Below are 15,805 nucleotides of genomic sequence, written 5' to 3'. Positions count from 1 at the left end.
GTTGCCAGTGTATTTATTGTGTTCCTATCTAGAGAGATTTTTATACATAAACTAGAACACACCCTACTTTTTCTGGTGGAAAAAAAAAAAGCTGGCCTTATATATGCTCTGCCACTGTTCTGTGCCTTCAGAGCAGACAAATCTAAGTTTAAGTACAGTTCCTTTCTAGCTTTGTGACTGGTGAACATCCCTGAACCTGTTTCCTCCTCTGAGAAGGTACTAATAATAGCAGGACACCTCATAGGTTGTTGAGGGGTCATGGGAGGAGACACATATCAGCACAGGGCCTGGCACCGAGTGAATGTTCTGTGTCCCAAGTGGGCCAGGCTCAGCTTCCTGGTGTGAGAACCATACCGAGGGTCAGGCCACCCTGCTTATGATTTAGAGGGCAGAAAGAACATCAATAGTGTCCCTGCTTATTGAATCTTTCTATCTGGCACTTGCTGAGGGCTTTATGAACATGGGGTTACAGAGTTATACTTCGGACATTGGGCTGGAAAACTATTGTAGAATGTTTATTTTTTTAATGTTTATTTTTGAAAGAGTGTAAACAGGGGAGGGGTAGAGAGCGAGGGAGACACAGAATCTGAAGCAGGCTCCAGGCTCTGAGCTGTCAGCACAGAGCTCGATGTGGGGCTCGAACCCACAAACCCTGAGATCATGACCTGAGCTGAAGTCGGGAGCCCCTAGAGTATATTATAGTGTGTTTAGCAGGATCCTCAACCTCTAGCCACTAGTTGCCAGTAATATCTTTCCCTGCCAGTTGTGACAACCAAAAATGCCTCCAGACATTGCCAAGTGTCCCCCAGCAGGGAAGGGAGACAACAGCACCCTCAGATTAGAACCACACCTTATTTCATCCTCATGTTAACCACGGTAACCTGGGTGGTAAGGACTGTTATTGTCTGGGTCTGAGGGGAGGGAACCTAGAGAACAGAGAGGTTGGGTGCCATGTCCAAGAACACACCGCTCATAAATCACTGTTGGGATTCACACCCAGGCAGTCTGACTGCTGAGCTCATGTTCCTACCCATTATGTAAGGGTCCCTTATATCTTGCAGAATGTTGTCTAGAATTCTGCAAAGCCCTTCCTGGATCTCAGCTTCACAATTAACCTCAATACAACTTATTTGTTATTATTACATCTGTTAGCAAATCCTCAAAAACACCCCTGTGAGATCTCCTAAGTGCCATTTTACAAATGGGGCAGCTGAGGTCACTTAGGGTCACAAAACCAGTAAGTCAGGGGTTCATGGCCCCGGCTGCACGTTAGAGTCATCTGGGGAACTTTCTGAAGGTCAGGCCTCACCCCAGACAGACCAGAGTCTGAATGTGAGACCTGGGTGTCTGTACTTTTAAAGCTCCTGCAGGATCCTAAGGTTGAGTGTTCCTGTGTTAGGTTGAGAAGCCAGGTTCTGTCTCAACCCCAAATCTTAGTGGCCAATGTGACCAGACACCGGCTCTTCTCCCTGGAGTATCTCAAAGGTCAGAGACCTAGAGACACTTCTTTCTCTCCCTGGGTAAATCCATGCAGCCCGTGGCGACGTCTGTCTTCCTCACCTAAAGTCCTTCCCAGAACTCCACCCACAATCACACACCGCAAGCCCTGGGCTGAAGCCACCAGGTTCTTTATACTCCCGTGCTCAGGAATGGGGGCCCAGAATGAAAGTTGTAACAAGAGGATCCCCAAAGCCAGCTGGGGAGAGGATGATCCAGTGCTGGCAGGAGTGAGGTGCCCTCTGAGGGTGCCAAGGGTGTGCCCGAGTCACCACTCACTTCTGCAGAAGCCGCACCGGTTTGAGCAGTTGGGCGACGGGCTTGAATTTCTCCAGAAGCTCTGGTGTGTTCTCTGCAGGGGCAAGGGGCTGGTGGCAGCTGGCGACCCAAAGATGCTGTACCATCACCCTCTCCTGGAACCCCACTTAACACCCACACGAGGAGGGGCTAGGACAGGGGCTAGGACAGATGCACAAGTGCAGGCCTGGGGCAAACTACCTTACTCAAGGGCTTTCAGGAGGGACCTGGTCTTTGAGGAAATGAGTTTTGAAGGGGAGGAACCAAAAAGAACCAGCTGGATTGCAGGAGGAAAGAAACCCACCCTCTGGTCCTGCCCCTGAGCCCCTTGGCCAAAGGAGACCCCAGGAGCTTTCTCAACCACATCCGAGGGGGGAAAGTATGCCCATCCCTCACCTGGCATCAATCTTCATCTTCCTCTGTCTTCTTGAACATGGCCAAGGCTTCCTCCAGCACACCATTAGGGTCTAGAATTTCAATCTGGAGGGAAGCAGTAAGGGGTTGGATTGGGGAGCATGGAAGGCCCAGGCCGCCATCCTGTGGGGTGCTGCCCACCTTGTGGGGTGCTGCCGACTCTGGAAGTGCTATCTGCCTTGGGCGCTGCCAGTCTCCGTGGGGATGCCACGACTGAAAACAAAATCTGGTCTGTTCCCTGGCTGGGCTGGGCTGGGCTAGGCCTAGCCAGGCTGGATGTGCCTGGGTGTGTGTGGGCGGTTGGGGGGGAGGTACTGTTTTCTGTCTCTCTGGGTGTGGCCACAGGGCCCTGGTGGGTGCTGCCCACCTTAGGAATGGGGAACTGGGTGGGCTCAGGGGCCTCATCGCGGCCAAAGTCAATCATTGTGCCACACTTGGCCACGTCGTCCACCCAGAAGCCTTCAAACAGCTGACCGTGGTCCAGGTGGAAGAAACGGCCCGACCCATTCTTCATGCCTCTCTGCCAGTAGCCCTCGTAGCGGTTCCCGTTCTCTGGGGGAAAGGACAGGGTCACTTGGGTGCTGGACACACCTAACCAGGCCCCACTACCACGTTGGCCCCTCCCCATGCCACTGTGCCCACAGGGAAGCCAGAAGGAGACCAAGATGTTGAGAGTGCCCTGGGCTGGGCTGCCTGGAGTCTGGGAGGCCCGAACTATAAACGTCAGAGCCTAGGGGTGTCAATGGCTTCCGGAATCAGAGCCGGTCCAAGTCTTGCCTCCACTACTTGCCTGACTTTGGATGAGCAACATCGTTTCCTATTTATACAAAATGTAGCTACTGACATGAAGAGGCAATGTTTTTCCAGCACTCATTCTGCGCATGGTTCTTTGCTATGTTTCTGACCTCACGCGCTCCTCACAAAAACAGTTCTATGAAGGATAACAGACTCCATTTTTACAGATGGAGCTTGAAAGCTCAGGGAGTTTGACTGACGTGCTCAAGGTCACAGAGCTAGGAAGTGTCAGAGACAAGATTTGAAGCCAAGGGCTGTTCATCCCAGGAGACCATGCTCTTAATCATGAATTAACTCTCCTGCTCAACGGATGGTGGTGGTGCTGCAAAAGGAGTAATAATAAAGCTAGCACTTCGCTGAGACACTCGCAGCCATGTGGTCTCGGGCAGATCACTCGACCATTCTGTCTCATTTCCTCATTTGTAAAATGGGAATAACAGTAACCCCTACCTCACAGAATTGCGGTGGAGATTAAATAAGTCAAAACACAGAAAGGGCTTAGAAGGATACTGGATAAACTCTAGGTCAGAGGTCAGCAGACTTTTTCTGTGAAGGGGCAGACGGTATTTTCTGCTTTGTGTGTCACACGTTCTCTGTCACAGCCACTCAACTCTGCCATCGAATCATGAAAGCAGCGTGGACAATGTGTAAATGTATGAGCAAGTCAGTGTGCCAATAAAACTTTACTTACCAAAACGTACGTGGAGCTGGATTTGGATTTGGTTCAAGGATTGTAATTTGCTGACACCTGCTACCTCCAAGTATGAGCTCTAATATTGTTGAACACTTACTATTACGTGTCAGGCACCATGCTAAGCACTCCACAAACCTCAGTGAACCTTCACAATACCCTACTTAAGTTTTATTTTTATCCTTACTTTACAGATGAGAAAACCAAAGCGCGAGAGTTTAAGCAAATTGCCCGAGGTCACGTAGGTAGTAAGAGCTTGAGGTGGGATTTGAACCCAGGCAAGCTGTCTCCAGAGTCTGGGCCACTAGAAATGATGCACTTAGAACCCTTACACTATGTGTGGCCGCAGCAGGTGCTCACTAAATGCAGGCTATCAGATGCTCACTGAAAGCAGGCACAGCACTGGGTGCCCGGGGGATTGAGGACGACAGACAGAAGTGACTGGATTAAACCCTCCTCAGTGGCCCCAATGCCTCAGTTTGGCCAAATCTCACTGGAAGTTGGAATCTTGAGTTTTCAGGAGACTGAGCTCTGGTCTATGTCCTCACTAAGAGCACTTACTATGTGCCAGGCATTGGGGAAACAGTGGGGAACAAAATAAATACGCAGTCCAGGTCCTTATCCAGCTCACAGTCTGGAGAGACAATGGCACTAGCTTTATAGATAGCCTACTATGTGCCAGACGTGTTCGTAGCACCTACAAAGTGGGTACCACTATCACTCCCATTTTACAGGTGAGGTAACTGAGGCACCGACAGAAAGAAACTTGCCCAAGGTTATACACCTAGCGCTAAAAAGGAAAGGAAGCAAGCAGGTGCTGAGGAGAATGTGCTTTAGTGGAGTGAACAGGGAAGGCCTCTCTGAGGAGGAGACCGTGCAAAGACCTGGAGGATCTTCTTTCTATTGCGGGGAAGAGAGAACTGCAGTGCAAGGGCCCTGAGGCAGAAAGCGTGGGAGGAACTGGAAGAACATGAGTCTGGCTGAAATGAAGGGATTCCCAGAGGAAGACGTGGGAAGCACAATTAGGTGAGGAGGGCCAGATGGTGCTGCCTACGGATGGTTGAAAGCAGGGCAGCCACCAGGTCCAATCTGTAAAAAATTCATGCTGGTTGCTATGTAGGGAATGGGTTAAGTCCTGACGCTAAGGCAGTTTACTTGACTGATTACTCTTTCCTCTGTTCTTTCCCAGCTCAATGCCTATCAGGTTCCTTCTCTTCCTTCAAGTCTTCTGTTCAAATGTCACCTCTTGAGGGAGACATTCCCTGACCATAAGTCAATCTAAATCGCTCCTGTCCACAACTCCTTTGTCATCCAACACACCTTTCTATTTTCAAGGGATATTCCTTAGCACTTTGGATCTAACGACTAACAGACTGCATTGACCTTGAGCAAGTCACTTAACCTCTCTGTACCTCAGTTCATCTGTAAAATCGGGCTAAGAGTATCTATCTTATAGGACCATAGCGAGGATTAAGTGAGCTCAGTGCTGTGTAAGCATAGACTATGATTATTAGGACCATAAGAAAATGTCTTAATTGTTGATGTTTATTGTTAGGCTCCCCCTTTCGAATATAAGCTCCCAGGAGGGCATCTGGGTGGCTCAGTCGGTTGAGAGTCAGATTCTTGATTTTAGCTCTGGTCATGATCTCACCATTGGTGAAACTGAGGCTGGGTCAGGCTCTGTGCTGTCAGCTTGGAGACCATTTGTGATTCTCTCTCTCCCTCTCTCTCTGCCCCTCCCCCACCCTGTCTCAAAATAAATAAATAAACTTAAAAAAAGAAAAAAAGGAATATAAATTCTTTGAGGGCAGGGATCTGGTCCCGTCGTTCATCTTAGCTGGAGCTGGAGAAAGGGTTGTGGGTGGGGCGTGGCCAGCAGGCTATTGGGGCGGGGCACTTACTCAGGCGCAACATGCCCTCCCCATTCGGCTTGTCCTTCAACCACTGGCCCTCGTAGATGTCGCCGTTACTGTAGTACATGCGGCCCCACCCGCTGCGCTGGTCGCCACACCACTCACCCTCGTAATACTCCTTGGGTCCGAAAAACTGAATCCCATAGCCCTGAAAGCAGGAAGGTGTCCCTGTTCATGGCGTCCCCAACACCAGGAAAGTCACCCCCATCTTCCCTGGCACCCAAGCCACACCCTGGCTACTTCCCTGTTTCCTCCCTCAGCCCTACATCCCAAGCTCATGGTCGTGAATTGAAAAAGCTCCCCGGGTTGTCCCATTGCCCTCCACCCCTATGCTGTCACCTTCATGCAGCCCAGTATCTCGTCTCTGCTCCTCACGGGTCCCCTTCCTCCAACTCTCCCATTCTCCCCTCCTCATGCATCCCCCAGTAAGCAGCTAGACGGATCTTTACGTCGCACATCTGATCATGTTTGCCCCCCTCCTCAGCTTTGATTTGACCCTATTAAAAGTCACAGATGCTTCTGAGAGAATCCGATCAGTTATGGACTTTCTCCCCAGAAAAATGAACACCACAACTACAGAGAATCATGGACTCCCCGCAGATCACACCTAAGGAAGTTGGGTTAAGCAGCCCATCTACCCCTCAAAATCCTGATTCTCCACATAGCCTTCAAGGCCCCCACCTACCCCTCCCCCCTCACTCCTACCTGTGGGCACACACACCTTGCTGTTTGACACATTCTTTGCTCCTTCCACTTTGCTACTTCCTCTTCTCCTTTTTTCCCTCCGTTTAAGTCTTTGTACCTTTTGGCATCACCTCCTGCAGGAAGCCTGCCCTGAATTCTCAATTCCTATGGGCTCCCTGTGAAAACCTCTATCCTAACACCATATTAAATGTGAATTGTTTATTTTGGGATCTCTCTCCCTACTGGTCAGTAAACAGTTTCAGAGCAGAGATCATGAAATCCTGAGCTCTACCACTTGCCAGCAGTGTGTGACCCCAGGTAAGGCACTTCACCTCTCTGAGCTTGTTTCCTTATGAATAAAATGAGTGATGATGATGATGACGATATTGTGAGTTAGCTGAAGCATCATATGCTGTGACTCTGGCATCGCAATAGCAGTTGTTCAATAGCAGCACTGTGTTATTATCTGTCTCTATGGCCTATGGTGAGGGGTCAGGCACTTATGGGTTGAGGATATGCCTCTGGCTGGCTTCTACCTCCAGGACCTTCCTTTCTTGTTCTGTGGCCAAGGGTGTGGCCTTTGCTTTCTTGCTCCCACTTTTCCTACCCCCTTCTTGTTCAGGCCCAACAGAAGGGGGATTCTTAGAAAGGAATGCCCAGGGAAAAGAAAGCCAGGAAATGAGTGGGGGAGATGGGGGAGGCGACTTGGCCCCCACACAGCCTGGCTGGCTTTTTGTAGCCACAGGGTTTCATGGGCTCCTCCCTGGGCCCTCTCCTCTTGCTTCCTGTTTCCTGGGTTTTGTTCTGAGAACGCTTGATGATTCCCCACCCCTTCCTTCTCCCACGCACACAGTGCCCTTGTCCTCCTTCCCTCAACCCTTCCCCCCTTTTCTCCCAGGCCTCTCTGACTGCTCCCCCTACACACACACACACACACACACACACACACACACAGCCTGCTTTCAGCCCGGCCCACACCCCAGAGCATGATGGGAACCACTCACCGATTTTTTATCATCTTTCCACCAGCCAGAGTATACTTTCCTATACTTTCCCTTCTCTTGGTCAGGATTGCTGAGGGTGCCATAGCCATCTCGCTTCCCAAACTTCCAGTCTCCCTCATAGATGGCTCCTTTTTTCTTCCAGATCTGTGTTCCTTTTCCTGATGACACAGAGACGGGCCAAGATTGCAGACACGGCAGCCATGGGGCTGGAGGGGCAGATGCTGTGTCTGCCTTGGCCTCAGGGGCTGCCCTGGTGTTCTCAAGGGCTGGGCCAGGGTCTGTGCCCCTAGACACCCACCAGTAGGGAAAACACCAAGAAAGTTCCATTTCTACAAATAGCACTCCTCCAGTCCTTTGCTCTGAAACCAGATTCCTCTAACAAATCCCAAGGAGGAATCTGCCACTTCTTTTTCTCTTAATAATAAGCTTTGTCTCTTTTTTTCTATTTTAATATTTTTAATGTTGACTTATTTTTGAGAGAGACAGAGACAGAGTGTGAGCGGGGGAGGGGCAGAGAGAGAGAGGGAGACACAGAATCCGAAGCAGGCTCCAGGCTTCGGAGCCGTCAGCACAGAGCCCGACGCGGGGCTCGAACTCACGAACCGTGAGATCATGCCCTGAGCCGAAGTCAGACACTTAAGCGACTGAGCCCCCCAGGTGCCCCTAGCTTTATCTCTTAATAATACTGAATGATTATGCCAGATGGCCAGAATTTCTAGAAAATATTCTGCATATTTCTTCAGTTCTCCAGAACACACATGGGGACCCTCTCCTACCACTATGGCCTCCCTGCTGTTCCTGGATCCCGCCAGATATGCTTCTGCCTCAGGGCCTTTATACCTGCTTATCCTTTGGCCTAGAACGCTCTTCTTCAAATATTCACTCACTCCCTACCTCCTGCAAGTCTCTGTTCAAATCTTTCTCAGCGAGGCTTACCCTGACCAACCCCTGTAAAATCACAAGCCTATCTTCCTCTCTTACCCTGCTCTGTTTCTTTCCATATCCCTTATCAACTCCTAACCTAACAGACAATTCACTCACTTATCATTTATTGTCTATTGTCTAGCTCTCCATGAGGAGAATGTGCACTCTCTGAGGACACAGACTTTGGTCCGTTCTGCTCACCGCTCTATTCCCAGCACCGAGGAACAGTGCCTGGCAAGTTGCAGGAGACAAATACATGCTGAACAAAGACATTTGTTGAACAAAAGGAGGAATAAAATATTTCTGGAGTACCTATATGGGCCAATTCATGTCTTGGTCCTTGGTAGCTCAGGAACAAATCCAACATTGTCCCTGTGAGCTTTCTGATCTTGCACAAATAACTTAATGTTATTAAGTGCCTCAATGTTATTAAGCTCCTCATCGGTAAAAGGGAGATGAGAGAATCTCATGGGGTTGTTCTATCACTAAATTCATTACCGTATGGAAAGCACTTAGAACAGTGCCTGCAAATAGGAAAGATGTTAGCAATTATTTTTGCCCTTGAGGTAGAGCTCTCACTGGGTTGTCTATACCTGTCCTCCTTCTAATTGTATTCCTTTTGGGGAACCAGCACCTCCCAAACTCTCAATCCCTAAGGTTTGTATGGATCAGACTCCTCCCCCTGGCAAGGCTAGCCAATCAGCCCAGGCCACTGTGATTGGTTCAATGAAGGGCATGTGATTCAAGTTGGTCTAATGAGACTGTTTGCCTCTGGGATGACGGCAAATTTACCACCTCCTCAAAGGTCCTTATTTTTTTTTTTTTTTTTAGTTTATTTACTTATTTTGAGTGAGAGAGAGTGCAGGAGTGGCAGAGAGAGAGGGAGAGAGAGAGAATTCCAAGCAGGCTCTGTACTGGCAGTGTGGAGCCCTAGGCGGGCTCAAACCCACAAACCATGAGAGATCATGACCCTAGCGGAAACCAAGAGCAGATGCTCAATGAACTGAGCCCCCCATGCGCCCCAATAAGGTCCTTTGTGGTTGGAACCCTTGCCCTGCCTGCTCTTTCTCCTGACTCTCTCTGCTCTGGGCACATGGGCTTCCAGTCAGTTCCAAAAACAAGACTGAACAAGACTTAATACAGCCCAAAGCCTTCCATTCTGATTCCACCATCTAGAAGATATGCTCTTCTACCAAGTGAATCCTTATCCTTTTGCACTCAGCTCAAACATCACCTCTCTGTGTTCTCATGGCTGCCTCTGTGTCTCCTCTCTGGCGCTCTTCACATCCTGATGCCACACTTTTATTTTTATTTTTTTGATGCAAAATAACCTTGTTTTATTATGTACACACTATATATAAACAAATCACCCACTCTGAAAACAGTAGGTTCTGGCTTTTCCCAGGGCCCTCAGAAGCGTCTGGGAGACAGTTCCTTCCCCAGAGAGGAATGTGTGTGTGTGTGTGTGTGTGTGTGTGTGTGTGTGTGTGTGAGAGAGAGAGAGAGAGAGAGAGAGAGAGAGAGAGAGAATCTAGCCACATGCTTCTCCTTGCCTAAAATCTTACACTTTGGCTCCAGCTTCTCTGGTCCAGGAGGAGGTCTCAGCCTGGGGCAGGCATAAGCCAATCACTCAACTTCTTTTTTTTTTTAAGTTATTTATTTATTTTGAGAGAGAGAGAGAGAGAGCATGAGCAGGGCAGGGGCAAAGAGAGAAGGAGAGGGAGAATCCCAAGCAGGCTCTGTGCTGTCAGCACAGAGTCCAATGAGGAGCTTGAACTCACAAACCGTGAGATCATGACCTGAGCTAAAATCAAGAATCAGATGGTTAACCAACTGAGCCACCCAGGCACCCCTCAATCACTCAACTTCTATCTTATTCTTCTGCAAAGAATCAAGGAAGGATTGCCACTCTGCTGGGTAAAAATGCTTATAGACATTGGTCTTATTCTGAATCTGTTTTGGGATCTCTTGACAGTAATCCTCCTCATCTTAGGCCATAGCTTTATAGTCATCCCCATGGTTCTCCACCATGTAGCATACATAGTCACTGAGTTTTCGAGACAGCATGTTTCCTTTTTTTTTCTGGGAGGCTGGCTTCTGCCTCCAGGTCATTTAGCACATAGGTATGTGACCCTCAATAAATAATTTCTTCTCTCCGAGTCCCAATTTCCTCTTCTCTAAAATGGGATATTACTTACTGTGTGGCTTCTCTGTGAGACTGGAGCTCCCTGGGGGCTGGCATTAAGCAGATGCCCAGTACAGGGCCTGGCATGGACTAGGAGTGCAATGGGTGTTAGCAGAGTGAACGAATGAACAGGCTGGGGAAGCACTAGCCACTCCAATCCTTGCCCTGAATGATGATGACTTTTGACTGCTTCCAGGCTGCTTACACCACAGCAATCCCCTGTCAGCGTGGTCAAAGGCACGTCTTGAAGAGAGGGGAGGCTGGGTCTGGATTCTCTGACAGGTCCATTTTCTGGAGCCCCAGCCCAATCAGCTCTATGCCTCCAGGGTCCTAGGGGAGGCAGGACTCACACAGAAGAAGGGCTCAGAGGGCCTTGTCAACCCATGAGTTCATATCACAGGTGGGACAGCTGAGATCCAGAGAATGGGAGATGGCTTACCCGAAATCACACAGCTGTTCAGTGGTAGAGCCAGGGTCAGAACTTCAGGATCCTGATTCCTAGTTTAGGGCCTTGTCCACCTCACCTGCTGCCCACAGGGACTAAAGCACACAAACAGGCATCTTTAACTGCACACAAAGCCCGGAGTAGCTGCATAAAGTCTGTCCTTTAAGTCAGTGCTGAGTGGTGGTGTTGTGTCGCACATTGGGTGGGGTGAGCTTTGGAGTGCTTCCGGACAAGGAAAGTTCTCAGGAGTGGTGATCCCTGCCACGCTCAGCCCTCAAAGAACACTCAAGAAGTTCCCCTTCTGTACAGACCCTGGACTACACACTTGATAGACGTCATCTTTTATCTTTACTGATAAGTATTTTCCCACTTTACAGATTGGAACACTGAGGCTCAGAGTGGGGTAATTAGTTCCTCAAGGCCAGAGTTGGTGAAGCTGAGATTCTGACCCAGCTTTATGGACTCCAAAGTGCTTAGCTCAGGAAGGCAGGACAGAAAAGTGGTTAAGAACATAGCATCTGGATTTCAAGTCCTGAGTGAGAAGCCATACCATCTGTTTAGAATAAAAATTTGTTTTTTGGGGGGTGCCTGGCTGGCTCTGTCAGAAGAGCATGTGACTCTTGACCTTGAGGCCATGAGTTTGAACTTCATGTTGGGTGTAGAGATTACAAGAGTTTGAACTCATGACCCCAAGATCAAGAGTCACATGCTTGGGGCACCTGGGTGGCTCAGTCAGTTAAGTGTCCAACACTTGGTTTCAGCTCAGGCCATGATCTCATGGTTCATGAGTTCAAGCCCCGCATCAGGCTTCACACTGACAGTATGGAGCCTGCTTGGGATTCTCTCCCTCTCTCTCTGCCCCTCCCCTGCTCACTCTATCTCTCTCTCAAAATAAATACATAAACTTAAAAAAAAAAAAAAAGAGTCACATGCTCTACCAACTGAACCATCTAGGTGCCCCTAAATAAATAAAACTTAAAAACACTCGATTTTCTTCAGGGCTGATTTTGTACCACAAGGACCCCCATGCTGTTTGCTGGTTAAAGCTACAGTTAAATTTGAAGCCCCAGCTAGTTGTGTGTGTATGTGCTTGTGTGTGTGTGTCCTCTCTCACTCATTACTGGTCAGACCCCCACATCAGAGCTCTTTGAATCACCACTGCAAGTGGTTTGGGGGGCTCCTTTTCCTCCTGCTAACCAGGCCCAACTTAGCCCAGGTCTCAGAGGGTAAGGACTATGCTGGAGTCCCTAGAACCCAGGCCGTGGTTATGGTTGGTATCTCAAGACCACTTTGTCCCGCGCTGGTCCCTGGTCATCTCAAGTCAGGGTTGAGTTTGGTTCCAGAGCCCCAAGCTGTGGAGGCCCCCAGCTGGTCCAGGTCAGCAGCATTTACCCCCTGGGGGAGCCTTGGTGACATGTCTTATGATATCTTACGTCCCTGACAAGCTCTGCCAGCTACTTCCTTGGCCCCCATCACCCACCATGGCCCAGACTCCATACTCCCAAGCCCCTGAAGATCCCCCACTCACCATGTTTCATGTTGTCCTTCCATTGGCCCACATAGCAGTCACCATTGACAGCATTCACCTGGTGCCTCAGTCCATTCTTTTGGGCCTTCTGGTCCCACTCCTTCCACAGGGGCTCCGACTTTTGCAGGCACTTGGAGTCAGGCATGTTGGCTGCTTCTGCGGGACCAGAGGTGCTGGCAAAGGGTTAGGGACATCAGGGGCTCAGTGTGTCCCTAGTAATGCCAGGATCCCGGGGCTTCCTGAGGAGGCACTTGTCTGAGCCCAAATGGTGGAGTCCCCGGGCAGATGAGCAGCCATTTGGGGGGGATCCTTCTGCACTAGACTGGCCTGTGTCTGTCATCTCCTTTGCATCTCTAGGGCCTCCCTGAGGTGGGTCTGATGGCACAATTGCTTGGGAACCCAGGGAAACCAGTAGAGCAGGGGGGTTTGTGATGACAAAGCTGTCCCCCACCGATGGTTGAAAGTCACATATTTAATAACCAATAGGACCAGTCAGAGTGGATGCTGGTCCTAAGTCTAGAGCCTGGCCTGGAGCCCCCAGTGGTGAGCAGTGGGATTCACTCAGGGAGAGTTGGGGGGAGAAGAGCTAGCCAGGCCACTCTGGGCTGGCAGACAGATGCTGTAGCAGAGCCCACAGGGACACCTTCTCTGCACCCAGCACCCAATACTGTAGTTCTTTTGGTCCTGCCTTATCTGTTAGCGGGTACTGGAAAGGCTCAGGGCCTGGCTTTTGGAGTGGTCAGGAAAGCCCACCAACTAAGGATACTACATCTCGGGTGACCAACTGTCCGGGTTTGCCTAGGATTGCGGGGTTTCCTAGGAATTTGGATTTCAGTGCCAAAACTGGGCTGATCCCAGGCACACCAGGATGGATGGTCATCCTTTTATCTATGACCTCTGCCCTCTGCCCGGATATTCTACTTGTCTGCCTTATTACCTGCTTAGGTTTTCCCATCAGACCAGGGCTCTCCTTCCTGCCACGCCTGATGGGGGTTGCAGGGAATCTCTGGGTGGTCTAAGGTCTCTCTGTAGTCTGGGACCCCACCACCTGTGCTCTTCATGTCCTCAAGATCTCCAGTGAGGACATTCATGTCTATCTGTGCGTCTCGGCGCAGCTTGTGCAAGGTGATAAAGATGGTCTCCTCCCAATCAGGGGATCTGTTTCCCCTCAGCAAATACCATCTATCCTGCTCCATGGGTTTGGGCAATACTCACAAGTGCCAGTGGAGCTGGCAGAAGGGGCTAGAGTGAAATATTTAACCAATATCCTGATAGGTACTGACCAATTGGAATGACCTCTGGGCTGAGCAGGTTTCAGGAGGTCATGGTATCTCAAGCATCCAACCACCCACAGCCAGCAACCTGTGGGTATGCAACCTGTGCAGTCGAACAGGGCCCACCCTTAGAAGGGCCTGTGCTTGGTTTATTCCTTTGATGTCACTGTTTTTTAATTCTATTTAAAAAATTTTTTTTAAACGTTTATTTATTATTGAGATACAGAGAGACAGAGTGTGAGCAGGGGAGAGGTAGAGAGAGGGGGAGACACAGAATCCAAAGCAGGCTCCAGGCTCCGAGCTGTCAGCACAGAGCCCGTCGCGGGGCTTGAACTCACAAACTGTGAGATCATGACCTGAGCCGAAGTCGGTCACCCAACCGACTGAGCCACCCAGGTGCCCCACTGTTTTTTAATTCTTAATATTTTGTGGGTGAGGGCCCCCTTTTCCATTTTGCACTGGGCCCACACATCAAGAAGTTCCTTCTGTTGGGCTACAGCAGGGTCTCCAGGAGTCTGACCAGGCTGACCAAGCACACAGGCTGGCATTTATTTTGACAATCGTGCCTAGGAACAGGGTAAGTCCCTCCTGGTAAAGAAAACAGCAAGGGCAAAAGCTGGGAGGGAGTAAACAGTCTCAGGCCTTAAATTTAATGTGTTTTCCCCCCTCCCATTTCCTAGTACCACCTATATGATGATGGATTTTTATATGTAAATTAATTCACTTTTAAAAATCAATGTATTTATCATGTGAAGAAAGAGACTTCACATGTCATTACTATAAATGGAAAAGGAACGTCAGATACCCTAAGGGGAAGGTACTGTAAAAATTGAAATACTATAAAGAAACCAACCTAAGTCTTAGCTAGATATTGTGGCTTACTGAAGTTGAGTTTAGCAAATGTTCAGAAAGTTGGTAGTGTCATATTACCCCCAAACTGACACTTTCTCCTTGGCTTACTCAGAAGTGTAAGAGAACCTAGAACCTAATAACTTTTTTACGATGTCACTGGGTGTTACTTAATGCCTCATCAGTGTAGTATAAAATCATCCTCTGTCCCACACTTTCCCGGGAACACAGGTTCAACTCAAGAGGAGGTTGCGGTCTTAATATGTGAGCCACTGACAGGGGAAGGAAGCCTTATGAGGCGGTGCGCGGACTCTGCCCCGTAGTTTGTATACTAAATCGCAATAAACTACAACGGAAGGTGGAGGGGCGGGGCCCAGATGGCTGAGGGTCCGCCCCGAGCACCCACCCCACTCACCTGCGCCAGCTCACCTGCGAGGCGGAACCTGGATCCTCAGCCCCGGGGGCGAGAGCGGTGGGGTCTCAGCCTCCAGCTTCAGTCGCCGAGTGCAGCTCGCGCCTAGGCGTCCCTGGCCCGGCTGGGGTCGCTATGGCAACGCGGGGCCCTAGCAAAGCCACCGGCAGTGCCCGCCCCTTCCTGCGGAGACTGCGCTCGCTGAGCAGCCGGAAGGGTGCAGATCCGCCAGCGTGGGGAAGGATGTTTTAGGGCCTGTGGAGGTCGAGGGCCGCTGGTACATAGGCCTGGTGGCCAAAGGCTGGTGGGCGAGCCCGAAGACCCCACAGCCGATAGCTGCGCAGCGTGGGCCCCAGTGTGTCCCGGGAGGCTACTGCCCTTGCCATGCGGCGCCCCTCTCCTATCTGGGGTCCTCTGGGCAAATACAAAACCCTAAGCAGACAGAAAAAGGTTAAAGCCTTTTGTGCCACGTTTCGAAGACAAAGAGGCAAAATTTGAAGGGAAAACCAACATCACACCGGTTCTGAGTCTCATCAGGGGTCTACTAGACACCTTGAAGAATCTGAGGGAAGCTGGCGCGCCTGGGTGGCTCAGTCGGTTAAGCATCTGACTTCTGAATTCCGCTCAGGTCATGATCTCAGGGTTCCTGGGTTGGAGCCCCGCGTGGGCTCTGTGCTGACAGCTCAGAGCCTGGGGCCTGCTTCGGATTCTGTGTCTCCACCCCCCCCCTCCCCCCTCTCTGCCCCTTCCCTGCTGGTGCTCTGTCTCTTAAAAAATAAACATTAAAAAAAAAAAAAAAGAATCTGATGGAAGCTGTACAGACCCTCCACCCCTTGAATATGCGTGTATTTTACATGGACACAAGTCAGCCCCAGTCACTTCTCCCTCCTCAG

At 50.0% G+C, this 15,805-nt stretch overlaps 1 protein-coding gene across 2 annotated transcripts; it reads right to left on the bottom strand.

The window, feature by feature from the left end:
* Positions 1-1,612: 1,612 nt before the first annotated feature.
* On the bottom strand, positions 1,613-15,062 carry MORN3 (MORN repeat containing 3). Of its 2 annotated transcripts, none has more exons than XM_027043919.2 (7): positions 14,930-15,062; positions 12,378-12,550; positions 7,296-7,453; positions 5,596-5,755; positions 2,576-2,760; positions 2,191-2,274; positions 1,613-1,849 (listed from the first exon to the last, which is right to left on the bottom strand). In XM_027043919.2, the coding sequence occupies exons 2-6, from the start codon at positions 12,520-12,522 to the stop codon at positions 2,197-2,199; spliced, it is 726 nt and encodes a 241-aa protein (XP_026899720.1). In that variant the 5' UTR covers positions 12,523-12,550; positions 14,930-15,062; the 3' UTR covers positions 1,613-1,849; positions 2,191-2,196. The 2 variants fall into 2 exon arrangements, with proteins under 2 accessions (XP_026899720.1, XP_014919267.1); XM_015063781.3 differs by having other exon boundaries at positions 14,916-15,048.
* Positions 15,063-15,805: the final 743 nt, after the last annotated feature.

Source organism: Acinonyx jubatus, chromosome D3 (assembly GCF_027475565.1).
Source record: "Acinonyx jubatus isolate Ajub_Pintada_27869175 chromosome D3, VMU_Ajub_asm_v1.0, whole genome shotgun sequence".
Lineage (NCBI taxonomy): Eukaryota > Metazoa > Chordata > Mammalia > Carnivora > Felidae > Acinonyx > Acinonyx jubatus.
This window is presented reverse-complemented; position numbering and strand designations above follow the sequence as displayed.